Here is a 26667-nt window from a genome sequence, read left to right as displayed (position 1 = left end):
CTGAGTAAATGTGGTTATCCCAGCTGGACTTTTGTCAAAGCTGGAAAGGCACCTAAAGAAAGCTCCAGCCGATCCAGGAGAGAAGGTCAACCGCTGCCCAGGCGAAAACCTGTAGTGATCCCATATGTGTCAGGAGTATCGGAGCAGTTGAGACGCATTTTTTCTAAACACCGGGTCTCTGTGGCTTTTAAACCCCAAAATACGCTGCGCCAAAAATTGGTCCACCCCAAGGATCGGGTCCCCCGACACAAACAGAGTAACATACTGTATGCTGTTAAGTGCAGGAGGATTGCCAGGATTTATACATCGGGGAAACCGAACAACCTCTGGCTACAACACAGAAGAGCGACCTCGGCAGTCTATTTACGCCTACAGGCCAGTGGACACTCTTTCAATGATGAGGATGGAGCATCCTGGAGGCCATTTACGTGAAAAGGGAAAGACCATCTCTGAATCGAGGAGGGGGCCTAAGGGTACATCTGTCACCATCTTACAATGCTGTGATTGCAGCCATTCCCCAACTCTCTGTGAATGGTACACATGGTTATTGATCAGTGGGTTTTGATCAGCGGGTTTTGGTCAGCGGTTGTTGATCAATGGTCATGACCTCTCAGCCCATTGTTCCTTCAGTGGGCTGGTTTCAGTCATTATGCAAATGTACTGTTTATAAGAGTGAAACCTGCAGCTGAGACTGAAGAAGTCACCTGGATGAGTGACGAAACGTTTCTCCCACAAAACGCTACGTCCTGATGAACAGAATCAACTTTTGGAGATTTACTTTCCTGGATGATTGAGAATGCATCAAGACCTTGGGCAAGACACTTCACCTACCGCCTACTGGTGATGGCCAGAGGGGCCGATGGCGCGATATGGCAGCCTCGCTTCTGTCAGTCTGCCCCAAAGCAGCTGTGGCTACAACTGTAGTTTGCCTCCACCAGTGTGTGAATGTGAGCCTGAATGAATAATGGAGTTGTAAAGTGCTTTGGGTGCCTTGAAAAGCGCTACATAAATCCAATCCGTTATTATTATTATTATTATTATTATTATCATCTGACCCTGACAGTCACTGCACATACCTGTAACTGTTATGTCAGCTGTTTAATTGAAAGCCTATGATTATCATAACAATGCTATGAGAAAGACATTGGTACCATCAGTGCAATGACTCCAAACATGCACTCGCACATGCAATCATCTTCAGTCTCAATAAAAATGAGTTACAGTGGGATGCAAAAGTTTGTGCAACCTTGTTAATAGTGATTATTTTCCTGTATAAATCATTGGTTGATAAATTAAAAATGTCAGTTAAATATATCATATAGGAGACACACACAATGATATTTGAGAAGTGAAATGAAGTTTATTGGATTTACAGGAAGTGTGCAATAATTATTGTAACAACCAACGATTTATACAGGAAAATAATGACTATTCACAAGGTTGCACAAACGTTTGCATCCCACTGTACGTCCTCTTTAAACTGTCAGCCTCCTACAGTATCGCTCGTTTTCTACTGCACAGAAAAAGCAGTTTTATGATAATGTAATGAAATCAGAGTTAGCAAAAATTGTATTCACAACTAAAGTGCAAATTTTATAATTGTTAATTTTTTTATGTAAAAAAACCTCAAGCAGCTGTTTCTAAGCCACATTGGGCCCATTTTTGGTCCACGTTCACAAAGTTGAGCGTCTGCGCTGCCCGCCAGCTCAGCTGCTGGGATATTTACTCTGGTTATTGTCTTTTTTATGATCTGGAACATGCAAGTCTAATAAATGAAAAACACAAAGGAAATGAAGGAGGGGGCAAATATCACAGCAGGAAGGTCTGAAATATTAGAAAGTGCTGCTAGAAGTTAAATCAAAAGATAATATAAACTGAAAGTAAGTAAATAACTACTGCAAGGGCTCGACACACTCTGACTGGATCCTATTATAAAACTAAACTTTTAGCCCCTCAGTGTCAGTGCAAACCATAGAGGCTGACATAAGAATAGTTTAAGACATAAATCGTTTAAGTTTGAGGCAAGAAGCCAAGATCCAGCTGTAAACCTTTGACATGTCAAATAGAAACATGATGACATTATGGTTTGTTGACAGCACAGTATGCAAAAACAAAACAAAAACAAAAAACATTTCTTTACAAAAACGTAAAGTTCTGTTATCACGTCCACATTGTGAGACATGAAACATACTGGAGCTTACTTTACGCTGTTGAGCCTGACTCGATGATCCTAAAAGGAAACTCGAGTGAAACCAACAGATTCAACTATAAACAGAGACGTGTATGAATAACAGTGATACACAGTTAAACAGTTTTAGCAAAAACAAACATTTTTAAAAGGTGTGAAGAAAATCTTTAAAGTAAATAAAAATGTTGATGTGATGGAGGAATTTGTCATCAGATAGAAGCGTAACAAACAGAAGTATCCTCCACTAACCTGAGCTCACATCAGAATCTCATCAGCACCAGTCCTCTGATTCATGTTTCATTCCTCATTCACTGACTCCATCTTTAGCATTTATTATAGTATGATTGTTGCTTCTTCTTGGGATGAAGACAAAGATCTGACGGCTGCTCTGTGTTGAAGCACAGCCACAGGACAGTGATGCTTTTGTCATAAGCTCCCACAGTCCAGATCACCTGAACAGACAAACAGAGTGAGAAGAAGTTTAAAATGCTTCTAGGAAATGTACCAACATTAGACCAGTTTGCAGTAGATTTACATTTGTGTACATTTTGATAGACGGACATTTTTCACCACTATCCATTTGATGGCAAATAATCTAAATACAAATTTCATTCCAATTAATTTTAGGGGGTCTAAAGTTACTTCTCAACAAACCGCTGCTTCCAGTCAGCTTGGACAAAGGTTACTAACACTTCTTTGGGCTGTCGTGTTGCTTTAGTCCCGTGATAGCTTGTTGAATTGTTTTTCTACAGCCAGAAGGTGAATGTTTTGTCTAATAAGTTTTGTCTTATTTTTACAACATTTGATTAAGAGCCAGTCCGTTTTGATTGTGCAATGCAGTATTTAAACTGCAGAAGGGGGTTAATGTCTCATCTAAATAAAACAGGTAATGTTAAACAGTACATGCACCAGAGTTTCCTACCTTTTGTGTACATCTTTGATTCATTCCAGCACTAGCACCTTACACTCTCTCTTGGCTATTTTTACCAGTGAAACAAAGCTGGGATCGGGGGACAGGTGAGGGGCTCGATTAACAGTTCCTGCAGGAGAGGTTGTTGTCTGGAGCTCCACCATAGCGCCTGACCTGGACCATGAACAAAGATATCACAGACATCATTGTGGACTGCAATATGAAAGATTATCTCAAATGCGTCTCCAGTCTTGCACAACTACTACAACGTCTCTAAAAAGTGCATCATCTATTATGTGAATCTTTTATACAAATATATTTGGCTTAAATCTGACATAACTCAAAAGAATTTCCATCCATCTTCTTCTTCTTATCTGGAAACAACCTAAGCAGAGAAGTCTCCAGTCTCCTCCCACAGCTTATTCAGGGGAACGCCAAGTCATTTCCATGGCAGCAGAGAGATATAGTCTTACCAGTTTGTCTTGGGTCAACCCCAAGGTTTCCTCCAGGTGGGACACCTTGGAACACCTGACCTGAGAGGAGCCAAAGAGGCAACCTATGGCTCTGGCTCATTTCCATTTGGAGAAGCAACAGCTCGACTCTGAGCACCTCTTGAATGACTGAACTTCTCACCATCTCTAAGGGAAAGGGCAGCCACCCTTTGGAGAAAGCTCATTTCTGTTGCTTGTATCTGTGATCTTGGTCACAAACCAAAGCTCATGACCACAAGCCAACAGAACACCATCATCTTCCAAAATCAGAGATGAAATTCTGAGGGCACCAAACTGGAAGCCTTCTAGTCCAACGCCCCCAGAAATGAGCCTGATGAAGTTCAATCGCTGCAGACCAAACTCTTGAAACGGTTGTACAAGGACTGGATGGCCTGTTTCTACGTGCCAGACAACCCACACCCCCCAACACAGGACACTCCGAGGGTCATGACTGAATGGCTGCTACAGGTTCCCCTCGCCCACCCAAGTTGATAAAAGGTCATTTCCTCCCTTTTTACAGTTTTCAATTAATTCAACTTAACTTTACTCATTTAACAAAACCTTTTTTCCCAGTCACCCACACCCCAGTGGAAGTATCTCAATGCCCCACAGTTTGAGAAGCAGTCATGTACAATGACCCTCCATACCTGAGATTTACTGACCAAAATGGCTGGTGGTGGGGGAAGCTCTTTAATCGGCTCAGGCTATGTCCTCCGAAGGTGTTTTTCAAAGGTGACTGAGGCTCCGTGGGCGGTGCGGGCACAGAAGCTGTAAACGTCATATGCTGGCTCAGCTGCCGCGTTATAGACGTGTGGAAGATGGAAAGCCATTATTTACATTTTTTGTCAATCAAAACTGTGCCAAATAAAAACAATACAGCAGTATGAGCGGTGTAGTAATTCCTGGTTTAAAGTTCTTCAAGGATCAAACATCAAACTGAGCATAAACATTATCACTGGGCTGGGTTTGTGTACTGTTAATATTACGACAATGTCAATACATTTAACAACTTATTTCCTTTGGTACCTCAAAAATCCCAGTTTTGAGAATCTGGAAGGCCACAGTGAAGGACAGTATGGAGCCTTTCTTACACTGGCCCAGGTTGTTGAGTGGAGACTGGCACACAACCGCTCCCACACTGGGATCCTGACTTCCTCCTAGATGGATGCACGGACAGTGAGGAGCAGGTAACAAACATAAGCAGGGGGAAGAATGAGAATTTAGACTGGATTAGGTATCCGATATAGGATTGGAGCAGAGAATATTTATCCAATTCAAGAATTCAAGGCTACGTTCACACTGCAGGTCTTAATGCTTAAATCGGATTTTTTTTGATCAAATCTGATGTTTTTTTGTCTGCTTTTTCACACTACAAATAAAATGTGACAGCAAACGCGCTCCTGTGTGAACCCCCAATGCGGCTCGCATGCGCAAAAAAAGACATCACACACAACACGCTCTGTTTATGGAAGTAAAAATGGCGGCTACGGAGCTAGTAGGTGTTGTTGCAGCAGTCTATCAATTTCTCTCCATATGCTAATCAAGTCCAAAACCTCAGTTTCTGTCCATTGACTCCGTCTCCAGTTTCAGCCGCCATGCTCTCTCGTTTGTCTTCTCCGACGCTGATAGTTGGCGTCTGTCTCATGTCAGGGACGTAAAAGATGGATTTAATATGACATGACCGTTCAAACAGCAGTCACTTTCTAAAACATCAGATATGTATCGGATTCAGGACCACATACGAAAGTGACCCAGGTCGGATTTGAAAATATCAGATTTGTGCCGTTCACACTGTCATACCATGATGGGATATGAGTCACATAGGGTCAGAAAAGTCAGACTTGATGTGAACGTAGCCTATGTATGAAGCATTTGAATAGAAGAGCAGCAGTTCAGTGATTCTGACCATTAAAAACAGGAACCATGCCACAGAAATATTGGTATTTCAAATCCTTGTGTTCCTGCAGTCCACTTGTACAACTAGTCTGGATTGATCACCAAGCTCTTACACTAAGAGCTTGGTACCTGCAGTACACCTAGGCGATGTTTAATTTGTCTCAAAAGTTGGATGTTGGAACTGGAATGTGTGATGTCCCGTGAGCTGTGCGCGTTCCAGGAACTTGGGAAATCAAGAAAAAACAGGATTTGCTTTGGTTCTTAGCAAGGTGCAGCCATTTCTGCTTCAGTAGCAATAGAGCACAATGCTCAGGTGGAGGGAGGGGGTGCCCTCTGCAGCACATTCATAGATAGAACCTAGCCCGTGTTCTGCATATGGCTTATTTAGCCAGACACAAATACACAGTGGCAACATTACACATTTACAGTTTTGCTACCATTTACATGCATTGCTCCAACTTTGAAAATGGGGGTTGGATTGGCTAAAGAAGAAGGGGAAACTTTCATGTAATGTGTTTTTATTTCTGGATTTTTGGTTGATATTCTGTCTCTCCATTAAAATGAAAGACTCGATTCTTTGTAAGTGAGCAAACTTCCAGATTCAGGAGAGGAGCAAATAATTATTTCCCACACACTAGGAACTGTCTGTAGGATTTGATACTCACCCTCTGAATTCCAGATCAGACGAGCAGCAAGGAAATCTTGCAAATTGTTGAGCAGTGTGTATTTCACCCAGAAGTGTTGTTGAGGCCTGACGGTCCTTGGGCAGGACGCCATCATCACCAACTCTGGACGATTTAAGTGAACACTGGGTATCGAGTAACAAGTAGAGATGCATCTGGAGAGAGCATGATAAGTAATGTTCTTATATGGAGATTGTTTTGGTTTAATACATTTTGTATTTCACACATAAAGGCATACAAAATGATACAATGTGCTTATCCCTGTCAGGGTCACGGGGGGCAGGAGCCTAGCTGGGCTACCACAGGGCGAGAGACAGGGTGCACCCCCGACAGGTCGACCTGTCTGTTGCAAGGCTAACACATAGAGACAGACAACCATTCCCACTCACAGTCGTACTTATGGGCAATTTAGAATTATAAGTTAACTTAATCCCACTAAACTTTGGTCGTTGGACTGTGGGAGGAAGAGAACCCACGCAAACTCCACACAGAAAGGCCCCAGGCGCTGGAACTGAACTCAGGATCCTCTTGCAGTGCTAATCGCAGTGTTACTCCTGCTAGCGTTTGTTGAGCAATTGCTGTCCTTCTACAGCAATGCGTAGAGGTCAAAGGTCTAATGTAGTGCAGCCGCATAGATGATCCATAGTTGCTACAGTCTGCGCTAAGGGTGCAAACACGCATTCAGTTGTTATTTAAAATAGATGTTAAACTACAAATTCTGTAAGTCATATAAATATCATCTCTTAAATTGTTTAAAAAAATCTTTTTTTATTTTGCCACAGTTGGTGAAATTAATCAATTTATTTTTATACTAATTTTCTCTAAGTCCTGTTATATGTTTGTGTTCAGTCAAATAACATAATAGAGCGCTGTAGATCCAAAAATATAGGATTATAGCTCTATCTCTATATATATGTTAAAGGTTATTTGTATTTAGAAGCCTGCAGCATTTTGATGATCCTTTGGTTAACAAGGTCCCTGTCAGGTGTTGAGGAGCCAGGATACTGATGAAAAGTGTATTGAAAAAAGAAGACTCAAATTGGCAATAGGTGAGAACAGGGCACTGTTGGAGTGCTAATATGCAAGTAACCCCAGGAGAAGAGGTTACATGAACAGGATGTGGGACCTCTGATATCTCCAGCATCCAGATTGTCAGCAAAACAACTACTAACTCAGTGTTCTAACATTTGGAGGAAGGAACTGCTCTCACAGCTAGAGACTGACGAGGTACAACACACAGGCTGCGGCAAGGGGGAGCCAGGAAGACAAGTTGGGGGAGATATCATCATCACCCCGAGCTTGGGTACCAAGCCCAGGTACGATGGAAGAAGGAGCGTTGAGTGTGAGAGAAACTGACCTGAAAGGTCACGGTGAAGCTTTAAATTTGGACCCTCCGTATTCAGTTACCAAGATTACGTGAAGTACTCTCTGAAGGTCTGCTAGATGATGTACCCTGAAAAGGAGATTAGAGGTCAAGATCAAGGTAGCGTGGAGGGAAGTTATCGGTATTGAAGTAGAAAGAAATACAGCAAGCATGAGAACCGGCCCCATGCAACCACAGGCCAATAACCTGCCTCAGTACCACATGGAAGCTCCTGTCAGGCATCATATCGGAGGCTGATGTGAGTACAAGAAAATTATTAGAATGTAATGTGTTAAATTTGTTTAGATCAGATCAATAGGAAATGATTGGTCTGTGTTTCAGTTTGGTTTAGCTGTGGCCAGAGAGTGCGTAACTGTTTAGGGAGAAAGGAATTTATTGACACTGGGGGTCTGCTGTCATAAAAGGAGTCAGGAAGCTACAGTTGGGGGTTGCTGATGCTGATGCTTGTACCTTCAATAAAAACTCATAATTGCCATAACTTAGAAGCAGGCTTCCAGGAGACTCTCCACCTTATCTGTAAATGTAAGACAATGGCCCAGTGAATGCAGAGTGGGGGTCTCAATATTTGTAATATGTTATTTCTGTTTTGTATGTTGTGTAGAGGAATTTGGTTTAACTTGGGTGAGATTACTTTTATGACCCCCAGGAAGTACGTATACAGAGACACACACAAACAGTGCTTTGACTGTTACGACGCACCCACACTTACATGCACATTCACTCACGTGCACTCACATACCAGGTATCCGCACACAGTCATTCACGTGCACTCACATAGGCACATGGGTACACGCACACACAGGCACTCACGTGCTCGTGCATACACACAGAGACAGAGTTTGGAGCACACTGTGGGGGTTTTATGATAGGGCTGCTACTATAAAGCTGGCTGTGACTAACAAAGAGGTGAAGATTTTGCAGAGGGACACCGGCCTCGTCTTCCCTTCTAGAAGTGCATGCTTAAATAAAGATGAATAAAGATTTTGTAAAAATGGCTACTGAGTTCCGGTGCCGCTTTCTGGATCCCTCGCGAATAAAAGAACTGGGGTAAAACTGATTTCGTAACAGTTTTGGTGCCGAAACCTGGGATTCGCTCGAGGCCCAGAGAGGATGAATTGGCAGAGCTGAGATCGTGAAACAAGGTGAACAGAGAGCTAGCTCACATGATTAAAAGGTAAGCACCACCTGTTTAATTTCGAAGTGTGCATGTTTAAAGTCTAAATTATCTGTTCGCTAAGTTGAGCGTATCTCAGTGTAAATTCACTCAGTATGTTAAAGAAACGGTGTGTGATCCGTTTTAGTGGCGGTGTGTGATCCGTCTTAGTTAGTAATTAATAGCATCGGTGTTTCATCCGTGGCGGTGTGTGATCCGTCTTAGTTATTAGGAAAAAAGTGGCGGTGTGTGATCCGTCCTCCGTGCGTTAAAGCAGGAAACGTGTTACTATTAGTTAGAAAGCGGGGTTTAAGGCCTCGTCGCCGGCTGAAGGCCGTGTGTGTCACGGGTTTGGTTACCCCACCTAGTCTCGGACGCGGGGGTAGGACCTGTGAGGGCAGGAGATCCAGGGTGGTGACCTGGGGACTCGTGGCTCCTTAAATAACTAAGTCGGGGAGAGGTCCCTGTCACAGTCTGAAGTATGCATAAAAGCAGGATCGGTTGCTTTCGCCGGTTAGATTCCGAGCTGAGTTGAACCAGTGCCTGATGCAGAAGGAGGACTGTGTTGTGTGTTTGAAAGCGCCGTTAGAGTCGGCGTCTCGTCTGAAGTACGGGAGTCAATTAAAGTAACAAAAAGAATTTGGGTCTAAAAGTGTGTGTTTGTGGTGTGCAGAAATTGCGGCAGGAGGCCGTGTCGTGAATTGTTGCAAACTGTGAAGTCAATTGGGGGGTTTAATTTGGTTTTATTTTTTATGGGGAAGAGAAACTGTGGTATTCAGTCCGTGGCGCAGTTTGAATGATTCGTGAGGCAAATGTGGCGCGATCTGAAGATCGTGAGCCTAATTGTCCTAGATAGGTTGAGGTGTACAAGAGCGGACGGCACCCGCTCTTTGTTCTGATCAGGGCGTTGTCCTGAATCAGCAGAGGTGTCTTGTAGAAAGTTTGAATGGGACTGCGAGAAGCATGAGGTGTGTGTGAGAGTGAGAGAGGAAGAAAGGTGGGGGCGAGTGACCTGGCTGTGTGTGTGTGAGCTCCCTTGAGGAAAAAGGGGGGACAAAGTAGAGTAGTTGATTGTCTGTGAAATAATAAGAGTTAAAAAATAAACGTGATCGAATAGCAGAAAGTGAACTAAAATAAATAAAGAAAACTAAATAGTGGATTAGTGTTAAGGTAATGATAAATAAATTGATAAAATTAATAGTGACATTTAAAAGTGACCAAGTACTCAAGGATGAATGGAGAATCTGTTTGCTAACTGTATGAGAGCTGTTGGGGTGAAAGGAAAATTAGGTTGGAGGAGTGAGTTAACAGGTTAATGTGTGGGTGTAAAACAATGGGGTAAAAAAAGATTCTGGTTTGACCAACCAGTGATCAGACAATAAATTTAGGTTTTAATATAGTAAACTAGGAGATGCTTTCTGCTTGATTGGTGCAGCACAAGTAATTTACAGTATGAGGGAAATTTTATTTTGGTGATAACATTTTGAACTTTCATATCTGTTGTCCTGTCATCTTAGTAGGTTAATAGCTGATATGCAAATTAGTTGATCGTTCTTAGATTAACGACAGGTGACTGAATTCTAGCACGAGTGAATGGGATGTGTTGGAGTTTGTTGGAGTGGAGACTCTAAAACACTGAGTTTCCTGTTGTGATGTGCGAGTGAATCCTGCACCCAGATACACAACTCTGAATACATGAGAACAAACTTCTTTTGTGAAATGCATGACAATATGTCACATGTTTTATGATGACAGGGAAAGAGGAAAACTTAATAAAATCTGTGGCCCAAGTGAGTAAAAAGCACAAACTGGGGGATAACTGACTGCTTAAGTTGGAAAATTGTGAAGGGATCTGAAACACTGCGAAAAGAAATATATACAAAATCACACACACAAGCAGGACATGCATTAACCCTACTAACACAAACACAAGAGAGCTCATGAAGATTAGACAGCATCTTGAGCATGTGAGTCTGTTTATCATCTTCTCCAAGTCACCTCGTGTGATGAAAAGATCAGTGGACTCATAGCACATTAGTTAAAGAAGATCAATTAATAGCAGATAAGTGTGTAGGGAAGGCAGCTTTAAGAACATGCCTGCTGGAGATGCAGCTCCACAGACATCCATTAAACCTGCCTAATAACACAAACACACATGCAATGAAAATCAGCTTGTTATCTCTCATCAGTGTTAAAATAGTGTCAATTTAATAGACACTTGTTATCAAATGACAGTTGACTCTCTAGGTTGCAGGACAACATTTTAATTTTTGTGGGGAAAAAAAGAGAAAGAAAATGATGAAAACAAAGAAAATAAAAAGTGTGGAAGTGTGAGTGGGAAATTGTCTCCAATTGGGTGAAGCAGTGACACTACAGGTCACCTTCTTCCCCTGCTGGACACAAAAGAAAACATAATTTGGAGTATTGTGGGTGAAAATAATTAACAACAACATCAAGAAGTTTTTTGTGTTTGCGGTTAAGAACAAATAAAATTTCATTGTTGGGGTTTAAAGTCAATAGAGTTCAAAACAAAATAAGTGGAGATGTGTTGTTTTAGGAGTAGTGAAAACATATGTAGTCACAGTGAAATAATGAAAGTCTCTCAGTCTGTCGATTACAGGTGGGGCACGGACCTGGATCAATTCTCCACGGGCAGCAGTCGCAAGAAAATTATAGGTTAAAATCATTAGAAAAAAAAAAAAAAAAAGAAACACCCAGCCAGAATTTTTGGCTGAATTGTTTTGCAGCTTCCCATCCTCATCCTGAAAAAGCAAGCTCCAAGGAAGCTAATCTCTCCCTGAAGACACAGAGTGCAGTTCCAGAAGCACGAGGATGAACATCAACAGTGGACAGCAGTCCAAGAGACAATACCAGAGACCTGAGCAGAGAGGTCCAGCAGCACTGTGGGCAAACGGCATAAGAAAAAGAGAAGATCCATCATCTTGATTGGATGAATGGAGATGCGTTTCCAGCAAGCTGCAACTTCACGGTGTGTGAAGGCCTTTTGAGAAGATTGTTGGACTTTGACACTTGCCATGTTTGGAGCAAGATGGCAATGAAAGAGACAGTGGGAGCATACATGGGACAAAGCTGAAGAGAACTGACTGCCATTGGACAGCAAAGTGGGAGAAGAGAAAGGAGCAGGTGAGGACAGAGGAATGCTGTTTTAGTGTGGGGAATTAAATTGGGTTAAGGAATCTGGGGAGACAAGCGACTGCCTTGAAGTGGAGGATTGATAAAGTGTCCAGACCACCACAAAAGGGGGAGGAAGACGAGCACTGAGGTATGCAAGTTTACTGTTAGAGAAAATGGAAAGATAACACCACACATGCACGTGATGTGTACTACAGAGGATACACAATCATACATAAAGTGTCACACATCAAAAGAGGGTAATTGTAGAAGGGGTTAATAACACACAGCGTGGTTGCCGATGGAAACCTGCAAGCACTTGGGGTTTAGCTGTGCCGGACTGTGACAGAGATTTTCATTTAGATGTTTCTGAAACAAAATTTGGAGTCAATGGAGTTTTGTTTCAGAAAAAAGGGGGAAGGTACATAAAAGAACGCACAGAAATAGTAAATGTATTAACCCGATAAACACACACAATGAAGCTCATTAAGATCAAACACAATTTTAAGTAGGTAATATTGTTACCATCATCCTGTCTGGTTTATTGAGTGGGTTTAGAAATGATATATAGACAACTAAATTAGTATTATTTTGGGGAACACGATAACAGGAGTGAACAGAATCTTGCAGTCAGAGTTTAAATGAATAAAACTAGCAGATTTTCTGTTTTTTGTTTTGTTTTGTTTTTGTTTCTGATCTATGGGGAAGGTTTTACCATGGCACCAAGTTTTAGATTTGGTGTGTTTTCACCCATTAGAAAATAATATTCTGGGACAAGTCCTAAGATCGGGCTTCTGTATTTTTATTTAATTTTGTTTTTCATTTCGATCTGTTATTTTTATTTTTATTTTTATTTTGTTTTTTTGGACAGTGCACTGCGAGTTTTGTTTGATAGTTTTGTTTGATATTTTTATTTTATTTTTTGTTTTGAACAAGTGCACTGACTTGTGTTTGTGAATTTCTTTTCTTTAAGCAGATCTGCACGACGGGAATTAAAAGCGCTATACAACATGTCGAGAAAACCGTTGCAAGTGAGTTTCTCCAAAAAATTACAATTGGGCTCTGGAGAAAGCCGCTTATTTGGGACAATTAGAAAATGAGTCCCTGCCCAAAAAGGATTCACCGAGGCAATCCGATTTAAATTCTTCTTTTTCTTTTGAAATGACGTCATTTTGCTGTGGGTGGAAACGAAATGCGACGATCGATTCCACTACCAGCAAAGAATGAATGAATGCATAAATGAATGAATGAATGAGTGGAAAAACTGACTGACTGGTAAAAGCTGACAAAACTGACAAGATTTGACCACTACTCAAGGTTAACCTCCACCTAGACAGGACAAAAGGGTGGATGAATTTATGTGTGTTTCTTATATTGGAGCAGGAAGATGACAGCAGCATCCTAGGTTGCGTGACGATTTAACCTTTAAATGCCATTTTCTGTGTTTGTCAATATATTAGGGGTGTGTTATTCATGGGCTTGTGCGCAGCGTTAACATTTACATTTCTTTTCTACAGCAGGATTAACTTTATGACCTTTTTTATAGCACCTCTGGAACCTGTTGACCTGCGCCTGACCATCAGGATGATCCTTGTGTGTCGTTAATGTTTGTTTTTCTAAGAGTGCATGTAGAGGATTCAGCAGAAAACAGACAAGTGACATGAGAAAACAAATAAGAGATGCAGTGTTAATGGAATAGTTGAATATGGGCTCATTAGCTGGCCACTACTGAGCTCAGAGTAAGTGAAGTGACATTGCTTAAGGAAAGTCACCGATTAAATTGTGGAATAAATTGGGATGATTCATGATTTTGGACAGATAATGGCAATAATAGTGATTTGATGATTTGAGAAAATCTACACATGACACTTGTCTTTTACGCTGAATACTTTATTACTCTTATGATCTATAGTTGGTTGAAAATGTGAAGTTTAATTGAACAGACGTTGTCTTCCAGGATACAAGCTTCAGGTGGAGCTGGGAGTTAAATAGGCTAAACATGTAACTGCAGACTAATGTTTTTTACACAGGGTTACAGGTTGGAGTATGGCTGCTCCAAGTGTGAAACCCTGGAGATTGTTTTAGGGAGACTGTGCAACATTCTTGTACATGTCTCATTGGGGAGTTGACACATGGCGGAAGCCATGTGGCGAGAGGAGTGTCAGTTTAATTTGCAGATGTCGTGAGGTGCTATGACGAGAAGGAGCGACTGAGGAGAACGTCCACAAGATGGGAGCTGAGGCCAGGAGAGAGTCCTCAGGAGAATCAGAGATCACCTTCAGCACAGCAGACATCGTACAGGAGATCGTTATGAGGAGACTCTGCACAGCAACATATTAAATAAAATGAAAGAGTGTCGACGTTGACGTTGAGGAAGACAACTAAGGTGTACGACGTGCTCTGCCTTAAAATCTTCAGCAGCGTTGGAACGTGAGAATCGAGGGATGGAGAGAGCGTGCCAAGCTCCAAAAGTGACAGCGCAGAGGAAGTCCAGCGATGGAATTGTGATTCTGTGAACAGCACAAATGATTTGATCCTTTGCAGAGAAGCCTTCAGCATGGGAAGAGATGTAAACAGACAACCCTTTCATCTAAATTTACATCATGTCAACTTCTCTAGGCTGGTTAAGGGGAAATTGGAGATAAACGGTAGTGTGAGGTGTGATAATTGTTGTTATTGTAACTGTGATTTTTCTTATAAGTGAATTGCCCATAGACAGACCTGAATCCATTCCGGCGACTCCACCATCACAGGTCACGGTGAAGCAAACCAAACACAGACGACATGATGCTACTTTTGGGAAATGGGGAGAGCTTAGATGAACACATTTTTAGTAACAGATTTAGAGTATTGTTGATCTGCCATTGGGCAGATCAAAAGAGGGATTTGTGAGTACAAGAAAATTATTAGAATGTAATGTGTTAAATTTGTTTAGATCAGATCAATAGGAAATGATTGGTCTGTGTTTCAGTTTGGTTTAGCTGTGGCCAGAGAGTGCGTAACTGTTTAGGGAGAAAGGAATTTATTGACACTGGGGGTCTGCTGTCATAAAAGGAGTCAGGAAGCTACAGTTGGGGGTTGCTGATGCTGATGCTTGTACCTTCAATAAAAACTCATAATTGCCATAACTTAGAAGCAGGCTTGCAGGAGACTCTCCACCTTATCTGTAAATGTAAGACAATGGCCCAGTGAATGCAGAGTGGGGGTCTCAATATTTGTAATATGTTATTTCTGTTTTGTATGTTGTGTAGAGGAATTTGGTTTAACTTGGGTGAGATTACTTTTATGACCCCCAGGAAGTACGTATACAGAGACACACACAAACAGTGCTTTGACTGTTACGACGCACCCACACTTACATGCACATTCACTCACGTGCACACACATACCAGGTATCTGCACACAGTCATTCACGTGCACTCACATAGGCACATGGGTACGCGCACACACAGGCACTCACGTGCTCGTGCATACACACAGAGACAGAGTTTGGAGCACACTGTGGGGGTTTTATGATAGGGCTGCTACTATAAAGCTGGCTGTGACTAACAAAGGGGTGAAGATTTTGCAGAGGGACACCGGCCTCGTCTTCCCTTCTAGAAGTGCATGCTTAAATGAAGATGAATAAAGATTTTGTAAAAATGGCTACTGAGTTCCGGTGCCGCTTTCTGGATCCCTCGCGAATGAAAGAACTGGGGTAAAACTGATTTCGTAACACTGAACAGGCATATGGTTCAATACATGAGCGGCACACAGAAAGGAATCAGCAGGAATACTAGAGGAGAGAATCCCCAGCAACTGGCAGACAGAGCAGGCGCCTGAGACTGCAAGAGTTTGAATAATACAGGCTAAGGGAAGCATGTATAAAGTAAACAGTAAAGGCACAGTACCTTTAATTCCTATGGCATGTTCTAACCTCTGTAATAGAAACTGTGGTGACCAGTAATGAATGCAGCACTGCGACGTGGCAGATTTCTTTTCTGATGTATTAATCAAACATTTTTATCATATCACATTAGTAATAGTAATATCATTTTCTCCCTTTAGCATAGCAAGAGCACTCCTGTCACTTAGTTGTAAGCATGTGCACTACAAATGGGCCTTATGCTCTACACACACACACTTGACGCAGTGAGGCCAGTGTTAGTTCATGGGAGACGTTAAACAGAGAGTGAGACTCCTGTTTATCAGGGACGTAAATCCTTAGGTGATGGCCAAGCAGAAAACAAAGTCATAATTCTGTCTGTGAGGGAGAATTATGACTCTGCCATCCCACCTACCCATGTCATGTTTGGTGACAGGGTGTGTACCACACTCAACATGGACCAGAGGAAGCAAAGGAAAGAGTTGTCTCAGGAGATTAGAAAGAAAATCATAGACAAGCATGTTAAAGGTAAAGGCTAGAAGACCATCTCCAAGCAGCTAGATGTTCCTGTGACTACAGCTGCACATATTATTCAGAAATTTAAGATCCATGGGACTGTAGCCAACCTCCCTGGATGTGGCCGTAGGAGGAAAATTGATGACAGATCAAAGAGACGGAAAATCCAAATGGTAACAAAAGAGCCCCGAAAGACTTCTAAAGAGATCCGAGGTGAACTTCATGCTCAGTGAACATCAGTGTCAGATCGCACCATCCGTCGCTGTTTGAACCAAAGTGGCTACATGGGAGACGACCAAGGAGGACACCATTGCTGAAAACAAATCATAAAAAAGCCGGACTGGAATTTGCCAAACTACATGTTGACAAGCCACAAAGCTTCTGGGAGAATGTCCTGTGGACAGATGAGACAAGAATTTTACTTTTTGCCAAGACACATCAGCTCTATGTTCACTGACAGAAAAATGAAGCATATCTAGAAAAGAAACATGGAGGAGGCTCGGTTATGTTCTGGGGCTGCTTTGCTGCATCTGGCACAGGGTGTCTTGAATCTGTGCAGGGTACATTGAAATCTCAAGATTGTCAAAGGATTCTGGAGAGAAAAGTGCTGGCCAGCGTCAGAAAGCTTGGTCTCAGTCGCAGGTCATGGGTCTTGCAACAGGACAATGACCCAAAAACACACAGAAACACCCAAGAATGGCTAAGAGGAAAACACTGGACTATTCTAAAGTGGCCTTCTATGAGCCCTGACCTCAATCCTATTGAGCATCTTTGAATGAAACATGCCATCTGGAAAAGGCGCCCTTCAAACTGGAAACAACTGGAGCAGTTTGATCAGGAGAAGTGGACCAAAATACCTACTGAGAGGTGCAGAAGTCTCATTGACACTTACAGGAATCGCTTGATTGCAGTGATTGCCTCAAAAGGTTGTGCAACAAAATATTAAGTTGTGGGTACCATCATTTTTGTCCAGGTCTGTGTCATGCATTTATTATTTTTAAATAATTCTGTTCAAGCATGGTTAAAAAGCAATGTGTGACTTTCAGTGGTTAACATTCATAGAATTTGTATTTACTTATGCTTTTGTCAGATTACAGTTATTTCTGTGACCATTGTGAGGTTTTCGTTCATTGACTGAAGGGTACCAAGAATTTTGTCCACGTCTGTAAATGATATATAAATTAGGCACAATCACTTCCTTTATTTCTACTGTGTCTGGACTCAGTGGAGACCTTCAAAAAGCAGCTAAAGACATGTTTATTAGCTTTTAATTGGAACAGGCTTTTTATGATGTATTTATGACTGTATTGTGTTTTACCTTGTAAAGCACTTTGTGTCTGTGAAAGGTAATATAGAAATAAACTTTACTTACTTACTTACTATTTATTGTAATCATTTGGCAGCTTTAACTTTGCACTAAACTTGTTTTCACAAAATCGCACTGGTTTTAAAAAAGTAAGGACACACTCTCCATTGTGCCTTCTCACCTTGCTGGATTGCTGTTCTTCTTTCTCTTGTAGCTGCAGCTGAAAAATGAAGGTCTGCTCCTCCAGGGCACTGAGCATACAAGGTAGATGTGATGATTTGTTGTCTATCCGACAGAATGAAGCCATGGTGATCTCCGCTGACTGGTGGCTTTAATAGAAAGTGTAAACCGTTATGCTCATTAGGAGGCTAAAGAACACAGAAAACAACTTGCCAATTACTTCCCTGCTTACAAAGCATTTGCACACCGAGTGCATATGTACTTACCAGACGTCGTCGACTACGAGAACTGAGCCATCAGGCATCATGGGAAGGTAAGACGAGTTATAGTTTGGAAGAATCTTCACATCTTTGACACACATTCTGTCCTGTGAGCTGCAGTTCATCACTGAGGAAAAAGTTACCCACTAACCATTAGCTGTTTATGAGCTTATTGTACTTCCAGGTACAAATGCATCATTTTGGTGTTTTGCTAACTTGACGCAGTTTTCTGGGCCATTCAAATTCCCCATTTTTGGTATGTTTAACAGAATAGTATTGTATATTGTGTATATTCATTTTGTTTCCTTCGTTCAATTTGAACAAGTTTAAAATGCAGTAAAAATCAGATGAAGGTAGCGTGACAGACGTTTACTTTGATCACACAAAAATGAGGCAGGACTGCGTGATGGATAATTCTAAGGAGCTCGGAAAGCAACTGGCTTCTTTAAGTTTCTTGAAGACGTTTCACCTCACATCCAAGAGGCTACTTAAGCTCTCACATCAAATAGTCACAAGTGATTAAACCCTATTTAAACCCCGGTGGGCTGCCCCCTACTGGGGCATTTAAACCGTATTTAAACCCGTTTGGGTTTATGTTAGGCAACGACCAACGTCCTGGCAACAAATTTCTTACTTGACTAACTATGCGGGGAAAAATTAGACACGTGCTTAAAACTAAGAAACACTCAAAAATGTCAATATAATATTGACAATAATAACAAAAGGATTTGAAACCACGTATCTCATTATTTAGTGATGAATCATGGCGCTTAACTGTGTGGCGTCTGACATCGTTAATGATCAACATTACACGTAGCTGCTTTAGTTTAAGCGGCTGCTGTTTCACTTAATACTGAGACAGGTAGCTGTTGTTTGGGAGAGATCCAGATTTGGGAAAATACAATTAAAAAAGTAATAAAAGTCCACGTTTTGTGTCCGTGTGTGCATGAGCTGCTGTTCTACCCTTGAGGACGGTCAGATGTTTTCCAGAAACAGTCATCTGTCTACACTGGACACTGGGAGGTGGAAGAACATCCAGAGTAGTGCTGACTAGGAAAGAGGAAACCATGGTGTTTGTTTACTATCAGACTGGACAATGGAATTATAATTTATATGTAATCCAATGGGACAGATACTGGTTTCCTAGTCTTATAACCTCATTAGTTGTAGGTTCTAGACTACAATCCTTTTTAACTCTTGTGACACACATAGATCATTCAGTATGTTGAGAGATGGTGTGTTTACCTTGTGTCTTGAAGGTGCTAAGATCTTGTCTGAAGGTGCAGGTTGGACTCCTAAACTGCAGCAGAGTCAGGTAGCCAAGCTCCCTTAATTCTGCATTTTCCTCCATCTGCTTCCACACAGTGACTACAATCTGTCATCACAGAGAGGCAGGCACAGAGAAAACAGGACCAGAGAATTGCATTCAACTACAGGTTCCACCTCTGGAGTTCATCATACAGGTTACTATGCAAAAGTCTTAAGCCACCGTTAATTTCTTACACTTTGTTAGGAAAATTGGAAATAATAATGGGTTGCATTTATACAGCGCTTTCCGGGGCCCTCAAAGCACTTTACAATTACACTATTCATTCACTCTCACACACTGGTGGAGGCTACAGTTGTAGCCACAGCTGCACTGGGGCAGACTGACAGAAGCGAGGCTGCCATATCGCGCCATCGGCCCCTCTGGGCATCACCAGTAGGCAGTAGGTGAAGTGTCTTGCCCAAGGACACAACGACTGAGACTGTCCGAGCCGGGGCTCGAACCGGCAACCTTCCGGTTACAAGACGAACTGCCAACTGCTGAGATGCTGCGAAGGGCGAACTGAACCTCCAGCCTCCCGGGGATCCAGCAGCTTATGTGCCACAGCAGACGCAGCTGCAGCAGGAGGCAGAGGGCCAGCAGCTGCTGGAGCGTCGTCATCCTCGGCTCGTAACATGTTCGAGTCAGGGGTCACCAATGTGGAGGTAAACACAGACGAGACGAGAGCTCTCACACGCCAACGTTTCTCACTCCAACGTTATTCTTGAACTAACAACTGAAAACATCGTACTCAGCAACACACTTCCTGCGTGTGAGTGCAGTCCACCACAGTGGAAATAAGGCAACAACAAGAGTTTGTAGATAAGATAAGCTTTCTTGTCATTTCTGTCTTCACAAAGATTTTTCCGGGCTTCTTGAAGGGCTTTCCAGAAATCTTCTAGGGTTGTTGGCTGCTGCTGTTCTCTGTAAAGATGATGCGGGCTCCGAGGAGGCCGATCGATGGTGCACTCCATTGTGTGTTTTTCTCTTCAGGTATGCTTTTACTCCCCTTTTTACTTTAGTTTGGTTTCTGTTGATTATAGAAACATTGCTACTCAGTAGTTTGCAAGCCTGACAATATCAGGCAGAACTGATCCAGGGTATCACTGAGCTGGATGGTCTCAGGTGCACAGTCTCAGATTGACCGAAACAATGCCTAGATTTAGGTCAGGCATGTGTGGGGGCTGGTCAATAGTATCAGTTCCTTCATCATACTCTTGTCACATGAGACCAGTGACCATTCTGGTGCAACACAAGAAACCCAGGACCTGCTACACCAGCGTATCATCTGACAGCGGCTCCAAAGATTTCACTCTGATACCTAACGGCCATTAAGCTGCCGTTGCCCAGCTTGTAGAGGTATGTGCATCCCTCCATGGATGAGGTTGCCCATTCCTTAACCTACAAACAAACCAGTCATGCTGAGCATTATTACAGGCAGCATAACATTCCCCATGGCTTCTCCATTACTTTCACATTTGCCACATCCACTCAGGGTGAACCTGTTAAGAGGTAAATGAATTGGTTTTTATCAGCACCTCCAAGTCTGAGGCCATGTAGCTCAGCTGGCAAAGGGCGGAGAGCCCACTCCGGGTCAGCGACGAGTTCCTGGCCCAAGTGGTGGAGTTTAAGTATCTGAGGGTCTTGTTCACAAGTCAGAGGAGAGGGGACCAGAAGATCGTTAGATTGATTGGTGTTGCGGCTGCACTGATGCAGGCGATGTACTCGTGGTGGCAAGAAAGCTGAGTGTAAAAACAAAGCTCTCGATTTATCAGTCAGTCTACGTCCCTACCCTCACCCATGGTCACAAGCTGTGGGTAGTGACCAAAATAACGTGATCTGGGACACAAGCAGCGGAAATGAGCTTAATCCGAAGGGCTGCTAGACACAGTGCTCGGCCATCATTCCTCGATATCGAAAGGAGTTGAGGTTGTTCAGGAGTTGGGTGCCTCCTGCGTGAGGTGTTGCAGGCATGTCCTACCAGATGGAGGCCTCAGGGCAGACACAGGACATGTTGGAGAGATTATATGTTTCCACAGGTCTGCGAACGCTTTAGTGTTCCACGGGATAGGCTAGAGGAGGTGGCTACGAGGCAGGAGGTCTGGGCTTCTCTGCTTAGGCTGTTGCCCCCGTGACCCGGTCGCAGATTTGTGGAAGAAAATGAAAGCATAGATGGATGGAGTGGCCTCGTTGTTGGCCCTCTAGTAGGCCTGTAGTTAATGTAATTAACACCAAAGCAACTGAAACCGATTAAAAATCCCCTCTGCGACTTAACTGACCAGATTAATATACCAAGGGTTGAATTTATTCAATGCTTTACTTTGATTAAAAAGTGTTCCTGTAATTTGTTTGAGTAGTGTAAAGAAATCAGGGATGGGTCAAGACTTTTGAACAGTTTTGTACCATTTAGGAATAATAAGCACAGTACAAACAAACACTAACAAATATATACACTATACACTATACAATACATGTTTCCTTTTTTACACCATTTCTTTACTGAAGGCATCAGAACTATGAATGAACACATGTGGAATTCTGTAATAACAAAAAAGTGTGAAATAACTGAAAACATGTTTGATATTTCAGATTCTTCCAAACAGCCTTTGCTTTGATTCCTGCTTTGCTCACTCTTGGCCTTCTCTCCATGAGCTTCATGAGGTCGTCACCTGAAATGGTTTCAACAGTCTTGAAGGAGTTCCCAGAGATGCTGAGCACCTGTTGGTCCTTTGCCTTCACTCTGAGCTCCATCTCATCCCAAACCATCTCCACTGGGTTTAGGTCAGGTGACTGTGGAGGTTAGGACCCATCAGACCAAAGCACAGATGTCCTCTGGTCTAATGTCCACTCCTTGTGTTTCTCAGCAGCTGTTTGACCATAAAGGCCTGATTCACACAGTCTCCTCTGAACATGCAGAGATGCTACTGGAGCTCTGTGTGGCATCTATCTGGGCTCTAATCTGAGCTGCTGTTAACTTGTGATTTCTGAGGCTGGTGACTCGGATGAATGTATCCTCAGCAGCAGAGGGGACTCCTGGTCTTCCTTTCCTGGGGCGTCCTCATGTGAGACAGTTTCATCGTGGTCTTGATGGTTTTTGTGACAAAGTTTTCGCAGTTTTACAGCCTGACTGACCTTCACTTCTTACAGTAATGATGGGCTGTTGTTTCTCTCAGCTGATTGGTTCTTGCCATAATATGAATTCTAACAGTGTCAAATATGGCTGTCAGCTGTGCACCAACCTGACTGCTGCACAACACACCTGATGGTCCCAAACCCACTAAGAAGGCAAGAAATGCCACAGATGAGCCCTGACAGGCCCACCTGTGAGGGGGAACATGTCAGGTGATGACATCATGAAGCTCACTGAGAGAAGGCCGAGGGTTTGCAGGCTGTCAATCTATCTACATCTACACATACACACACACACACACACACACACACACACACACACACACACACACTAAGTGTACATGCATACAAGTGTGTCCAACCTTGGCTTTACGTGTACTGACTGGCAGCTTGTCCAAAGAGACAGTGAGACAGAAGATAAGCTGGTCTTCCAACACCCAAGCAGACTGCAGGAGATCAACATAAGACAACACCTGCCTTATATATAAAGCCTGGAGCGCTTCACACGCTTCCCCTAACAGCTGATCAGCTGGGTGAGCTGCCGTTACTTTGAACACATCGATTTCTCCTGTTTTTGGACAGGAGGTCAGACTCTGTCTTTATTTTGGTTCCTTTCCTCTGTGAGCTCATGTATGTTGGCATCTATCAGACCTCAGCTTTGTTTGATTTACTATTTTGGCCTCGGCTCACCCTGATGTGTTGACACTCCTGTTCTGTTGTTTTTCCCTCATTACTTTGTAAATAAATACCATGTAATGACCAGTGATTGTTTCCTGTGGCTGCGTGGGTGTTGGTGGGGAGCAAGTCCCTCATCCATGCCATCTCCTGGCCCGCAGACGGGTTGTAACAATAGGGACTAGACAGGAGAGCGCTGAGAGTGTTTGTGTACTTACGTAGTTTGTTTTCTAAAAGTAACCTTGTACTTTTACTCCTCACATTTTCAAAAACAAGCTCATTACTTTGCATTCAAGAGGAGTTATTATTTGTTAGTGCGAGCCTCCAAACATCAAACTGATTCAAGTCTAAACAGTAACACATGCATGGCAGTCCTGTTGTGTAATCGTCACCAGAGGATGATGCATGAAAGAGCTGAAGTGTGTCAAAGTCAGGGGTTAAAACTGGGCTTCATGAGCTGCAGGGCTTCAGCATCTAGTTAGCCCCACAGAAGACGAGCGAACATAAAGGGAGTAATGTGTTACTGAAGGTCATTTCAAATGCAGCATTTCTGCAAACACACAAATTGTTTGTGCGCAGTTTGTGTAACAGTGTGTTGCAGCTAAAGGTCCAGCTGCTTATTTGACAGGAAGAGAAAAGAAAGAGCTAAGTTCACTCAGACAGACAGATAAGACAGACGGGACATGGCAGGAAGAAGAGAGCTCACATTTAAAGGTCAGTGGGATTTTTTAAACGAGATACTTTGTTTGTACATGTGACTGTTTTTAAATTTTGAAACATGCTGCAAATCAAACTAAGGCAGACGAACTGTTATACAAGGCTGCATGAAAACCCTCTGCAGGTTAGTTTGCTGCACTGTGAGGATTTAAAGTAAAGCACAGTGTGTGCCTGGTGCACAGTGGCTGTGGGTTCATGGCCACAGTTAGCTTACATCACATGTAGCAGAGAGTCACATGAATTTGATGAGCTTAGATCCACTGATGAATTCCACCTTGATGCCAGCTTTATAGCATCTAGTATAAAGACAGTATAAACTGTGGAGGATGAAACATCTGCTCACATCTGGTTGAATCCAGGTGTGTCCATCCACAGAGAGCAGCAGGTCAGCTGATCACAGCCTGCACACTAAGAACAGCTGCTCGAGCTCTCAGGAGAAATGATTGTGAGTTTGATTCAGTTCCCCACACTGAGCCGTGACAACCAGTTTTAGGTTCCCCACCTGCTGAACCCACTTTAACCTCTGACTGTGCATACTTCCTGTTTACAGGCAAAGTCCCCTCTACAACGGAGGCAACAGCAAGTAGATTTGATTTGATTTTCCTTTTTCTTCAGACTCAAGCTCAGTATAATTAGAAGCAAAAATAGACTAAAGTTTGTTCCCCTCTACTGACATTATTCTATCATTATGTTCATATAGCACAGGGTTCAGTCAGCTTTGGACAAAATAGAAGCGTCCTCCTTTACTTCCTTACTTTGAGCACATTTAGAGCCTTTACTTTTTTTTATTCGAGTAAATAAGTTGAATCAGTACTGTGACTTTTACTGGAGTATTTTTTACTAGTAGTATCTGCACTTCTACTCGAGTACAGACAATTTAAACCACCCTCTGGATAACATCCAGAGGTCACAAACAGTTATCGCCGTGTCACACCCTCGACCTACACAGCCACTTCCGTGTCCATCACCGGCATCATGGACATCGGAGGGTCCACCGCCCTCATAATTACCTTTTCCAGCAAACCTCTGGCACAAGGAATGAGACAACAACCACATGTGACCAAAATACCCACCAGCCAAAAAACATACAGCTGTGATTAATAGCATAACCGACATCAAACATATAATACTAAGTAATATCTTGATAATTTGTGTCTCATCACGGGTTTCTGATCGTCGTTTCTGGCGTTGTGTTCTAATGAAAAAGTAAAAACAATAAAAATGATGAAATAAAGATCATTAAAGTTCAAAGCTCTTTTGCTAGAGCCTCTTTCTCAGATGTTCACTTTGGCCCCGCTCCTTTTTGCAGGTGCAACGATTTCCTCCTCGGCTGCTCTTCTTTCTTCGGCCTTCCGGGTAGACTACCGGTCGGCCCGTTGCACAGGTGAGGATTTATTCTGCCTCTGATTTTCACCTGTGATGGGTGGAGGTGGATTTTCCCCCACCAAGCTCTCGTGTGCCGCTGCGCACTGCGACCAGTGGTACCAGGTGTCGCCTTTCCCTTTCAGTTGGACCGCTATAGCTGTCCGGGCCGTTACTTCATATGGACCCGTCCAGCGGGGTTCCTTCCACTTGCGCTTAATGACTTTCAGCCACACCGCCTTTGCGTCCGGGACCTCTCCTTCCCCCTTGGGCCTGTCACACGCCACCTGTTTGGTGAAACTGGACACAAGTGCTTTTACCTCGTTCCAGTAGTCTGCGTGGGACCTGTTCCCCCTCGTCTCCTGCTCCACCGAGACCACCGTCCAAGGTGCCGGAAACTGTCTCCCAGTTAGCAGCTCGTAGGGCGTGTAACCTGTGGACTTCTGTTTCGCCATTTTGGCTGTTAACATGGGGCGCCCGTCTGGCCCCCGCCACAAGTCTCCATCCTGCCAGGCTCCTTTGTTTCTCCACACCCCCTATTCCTCTGGTGATGCCTCCTTACACTCGTCAGACCCGTCGTCCGGTGTCCGTCCCTTTCTCTGTAAGAGACCGAAAACCAAAGCACCTCCCTGCCTAATCTTCACAATCTAATTTTTATTGTTCATTGTTCTCCCAGTACTGCAAATTTGGTTTAGAATATCATGTTCATTGCTCTCTGACCCAGCGACCTATTCTAACCATAATCTATGTGTGTGTAAGCGTGTTTGCATTTAGCCCTCTGCACTCAAAGCCAATCCCTACAATATATCAGTCTGGACAATCACGCCGAACGAAGCTTATGACCTTCAAAAGACACCGAGCGCCAACTCATGATGAGCACATTTGCAATGTGTGTATGAAAATTATTAACCACTCATTTTAATCAAAGACAGCAAAAACAAATTAACCATACCTGCATTATTAAACACACAAGTAAAGACATAAAAATGTTCATAAAAACATTGCTTGATGTTAAAACTCAACTCCCCCCCTTTTGACACACTCCCTTGTGTCAATTCATCCGAGCTGGAAAATTAAAAGAAAAGGTTAGTGACATCATATCTCAGAAAGCATCAGAAATTCTCCTCTCCAGTATCGTTGCTCCAGTCTTGTCATCCTGTGCTAGGGAATGAAATCAATTTAGTTATCATGTGAGATCTGTTAAACTCCGGGCTCCGCCTAGAGCTTGTGTCCACAGAATTACCTAGAAACAAAACCTGTATTAACATGAATTTCACATATAAAAACATCTTTTTTAAATTTTATTTTCCCCCTGGTTTTCCCTCACTGACCACATCAGGGGAATCTTTGTCTTGATTCAGCCATGAATCCAGCTCACCTGATTCATCACTGAGCCCAACCGTCACTGGCATCTGATAGTGTGGCACTGCATATTCTTCTCTTAGTGTCACTATTTTTAATCTGTTAATTACAATTCTTGGACATGAAGTAGACTGTGTCTATAACAAGTCAAT

At 42.8% G+C, this 26667-nt stretch overlaps 2 protein-coding genes across 2 annotated transcripts in view; both read right to left on the bottom strand.

Moving 5' to 3' along the window:
- LOC120439390 (zinc finger protein 771-like) overlaps positions 1 to 26667 on the bottom strand; it is an 844755-nt gene that overhangs the window by 152150 nt on the left and 665938 nt on the right. The gene's annotated exons all lie outside the window — the stretch shown is intronic.
- Positions 4157 to 25608, bottom strand: LOC120433803 (microtubule-associated protein 11-like). The gene is made up of 11 exons (XM_039600708.1): positions 25206 to 25608; positions 24760 to 24815; positions 22762 to 22845; positions 19210 to 19339; positions 18928 to 19014; positions 17971 to 18091; positions 17706 to 17853; positions 7526 to 7621; positions 6151 to 6323; positions 4616 to 4746; positions 4157 to 4382 (listed from the first exon to the last, which is right to left on the bottom strand). The coding sequence occupies exons 1-8, from the start codon at positions 25606 to 25608 to the stop codon at positions 7568 to 7570; spliced, it is 1083 nt and encodes a 360-aa protein (XP_039456642.1). The 3' UTR covers positions 4157 to 4382; positions 4616 to 4746; positions 6151 to 6323; positions 7526 to 7567.

Source organism: Oreochromis aureus, linkage group 3 (genome assembly GCF_013358895.1).
Source record: "Oreochromis aureus strain Israel breed Guangdong linkage group 3, ZZ_aureus, whole genome shotgun sequence".
Lineage (NCBI taxonomy): Eukaryota > Metazoa > Chordata > Actinopteri > Cichliformes > Cichlidae > Oreochromis > Oreochromis aureus.
Note: the sequence above shows the minus strand (reverse complement) of the source record. Positions and strands in the feature narration are given on the sequence as shown.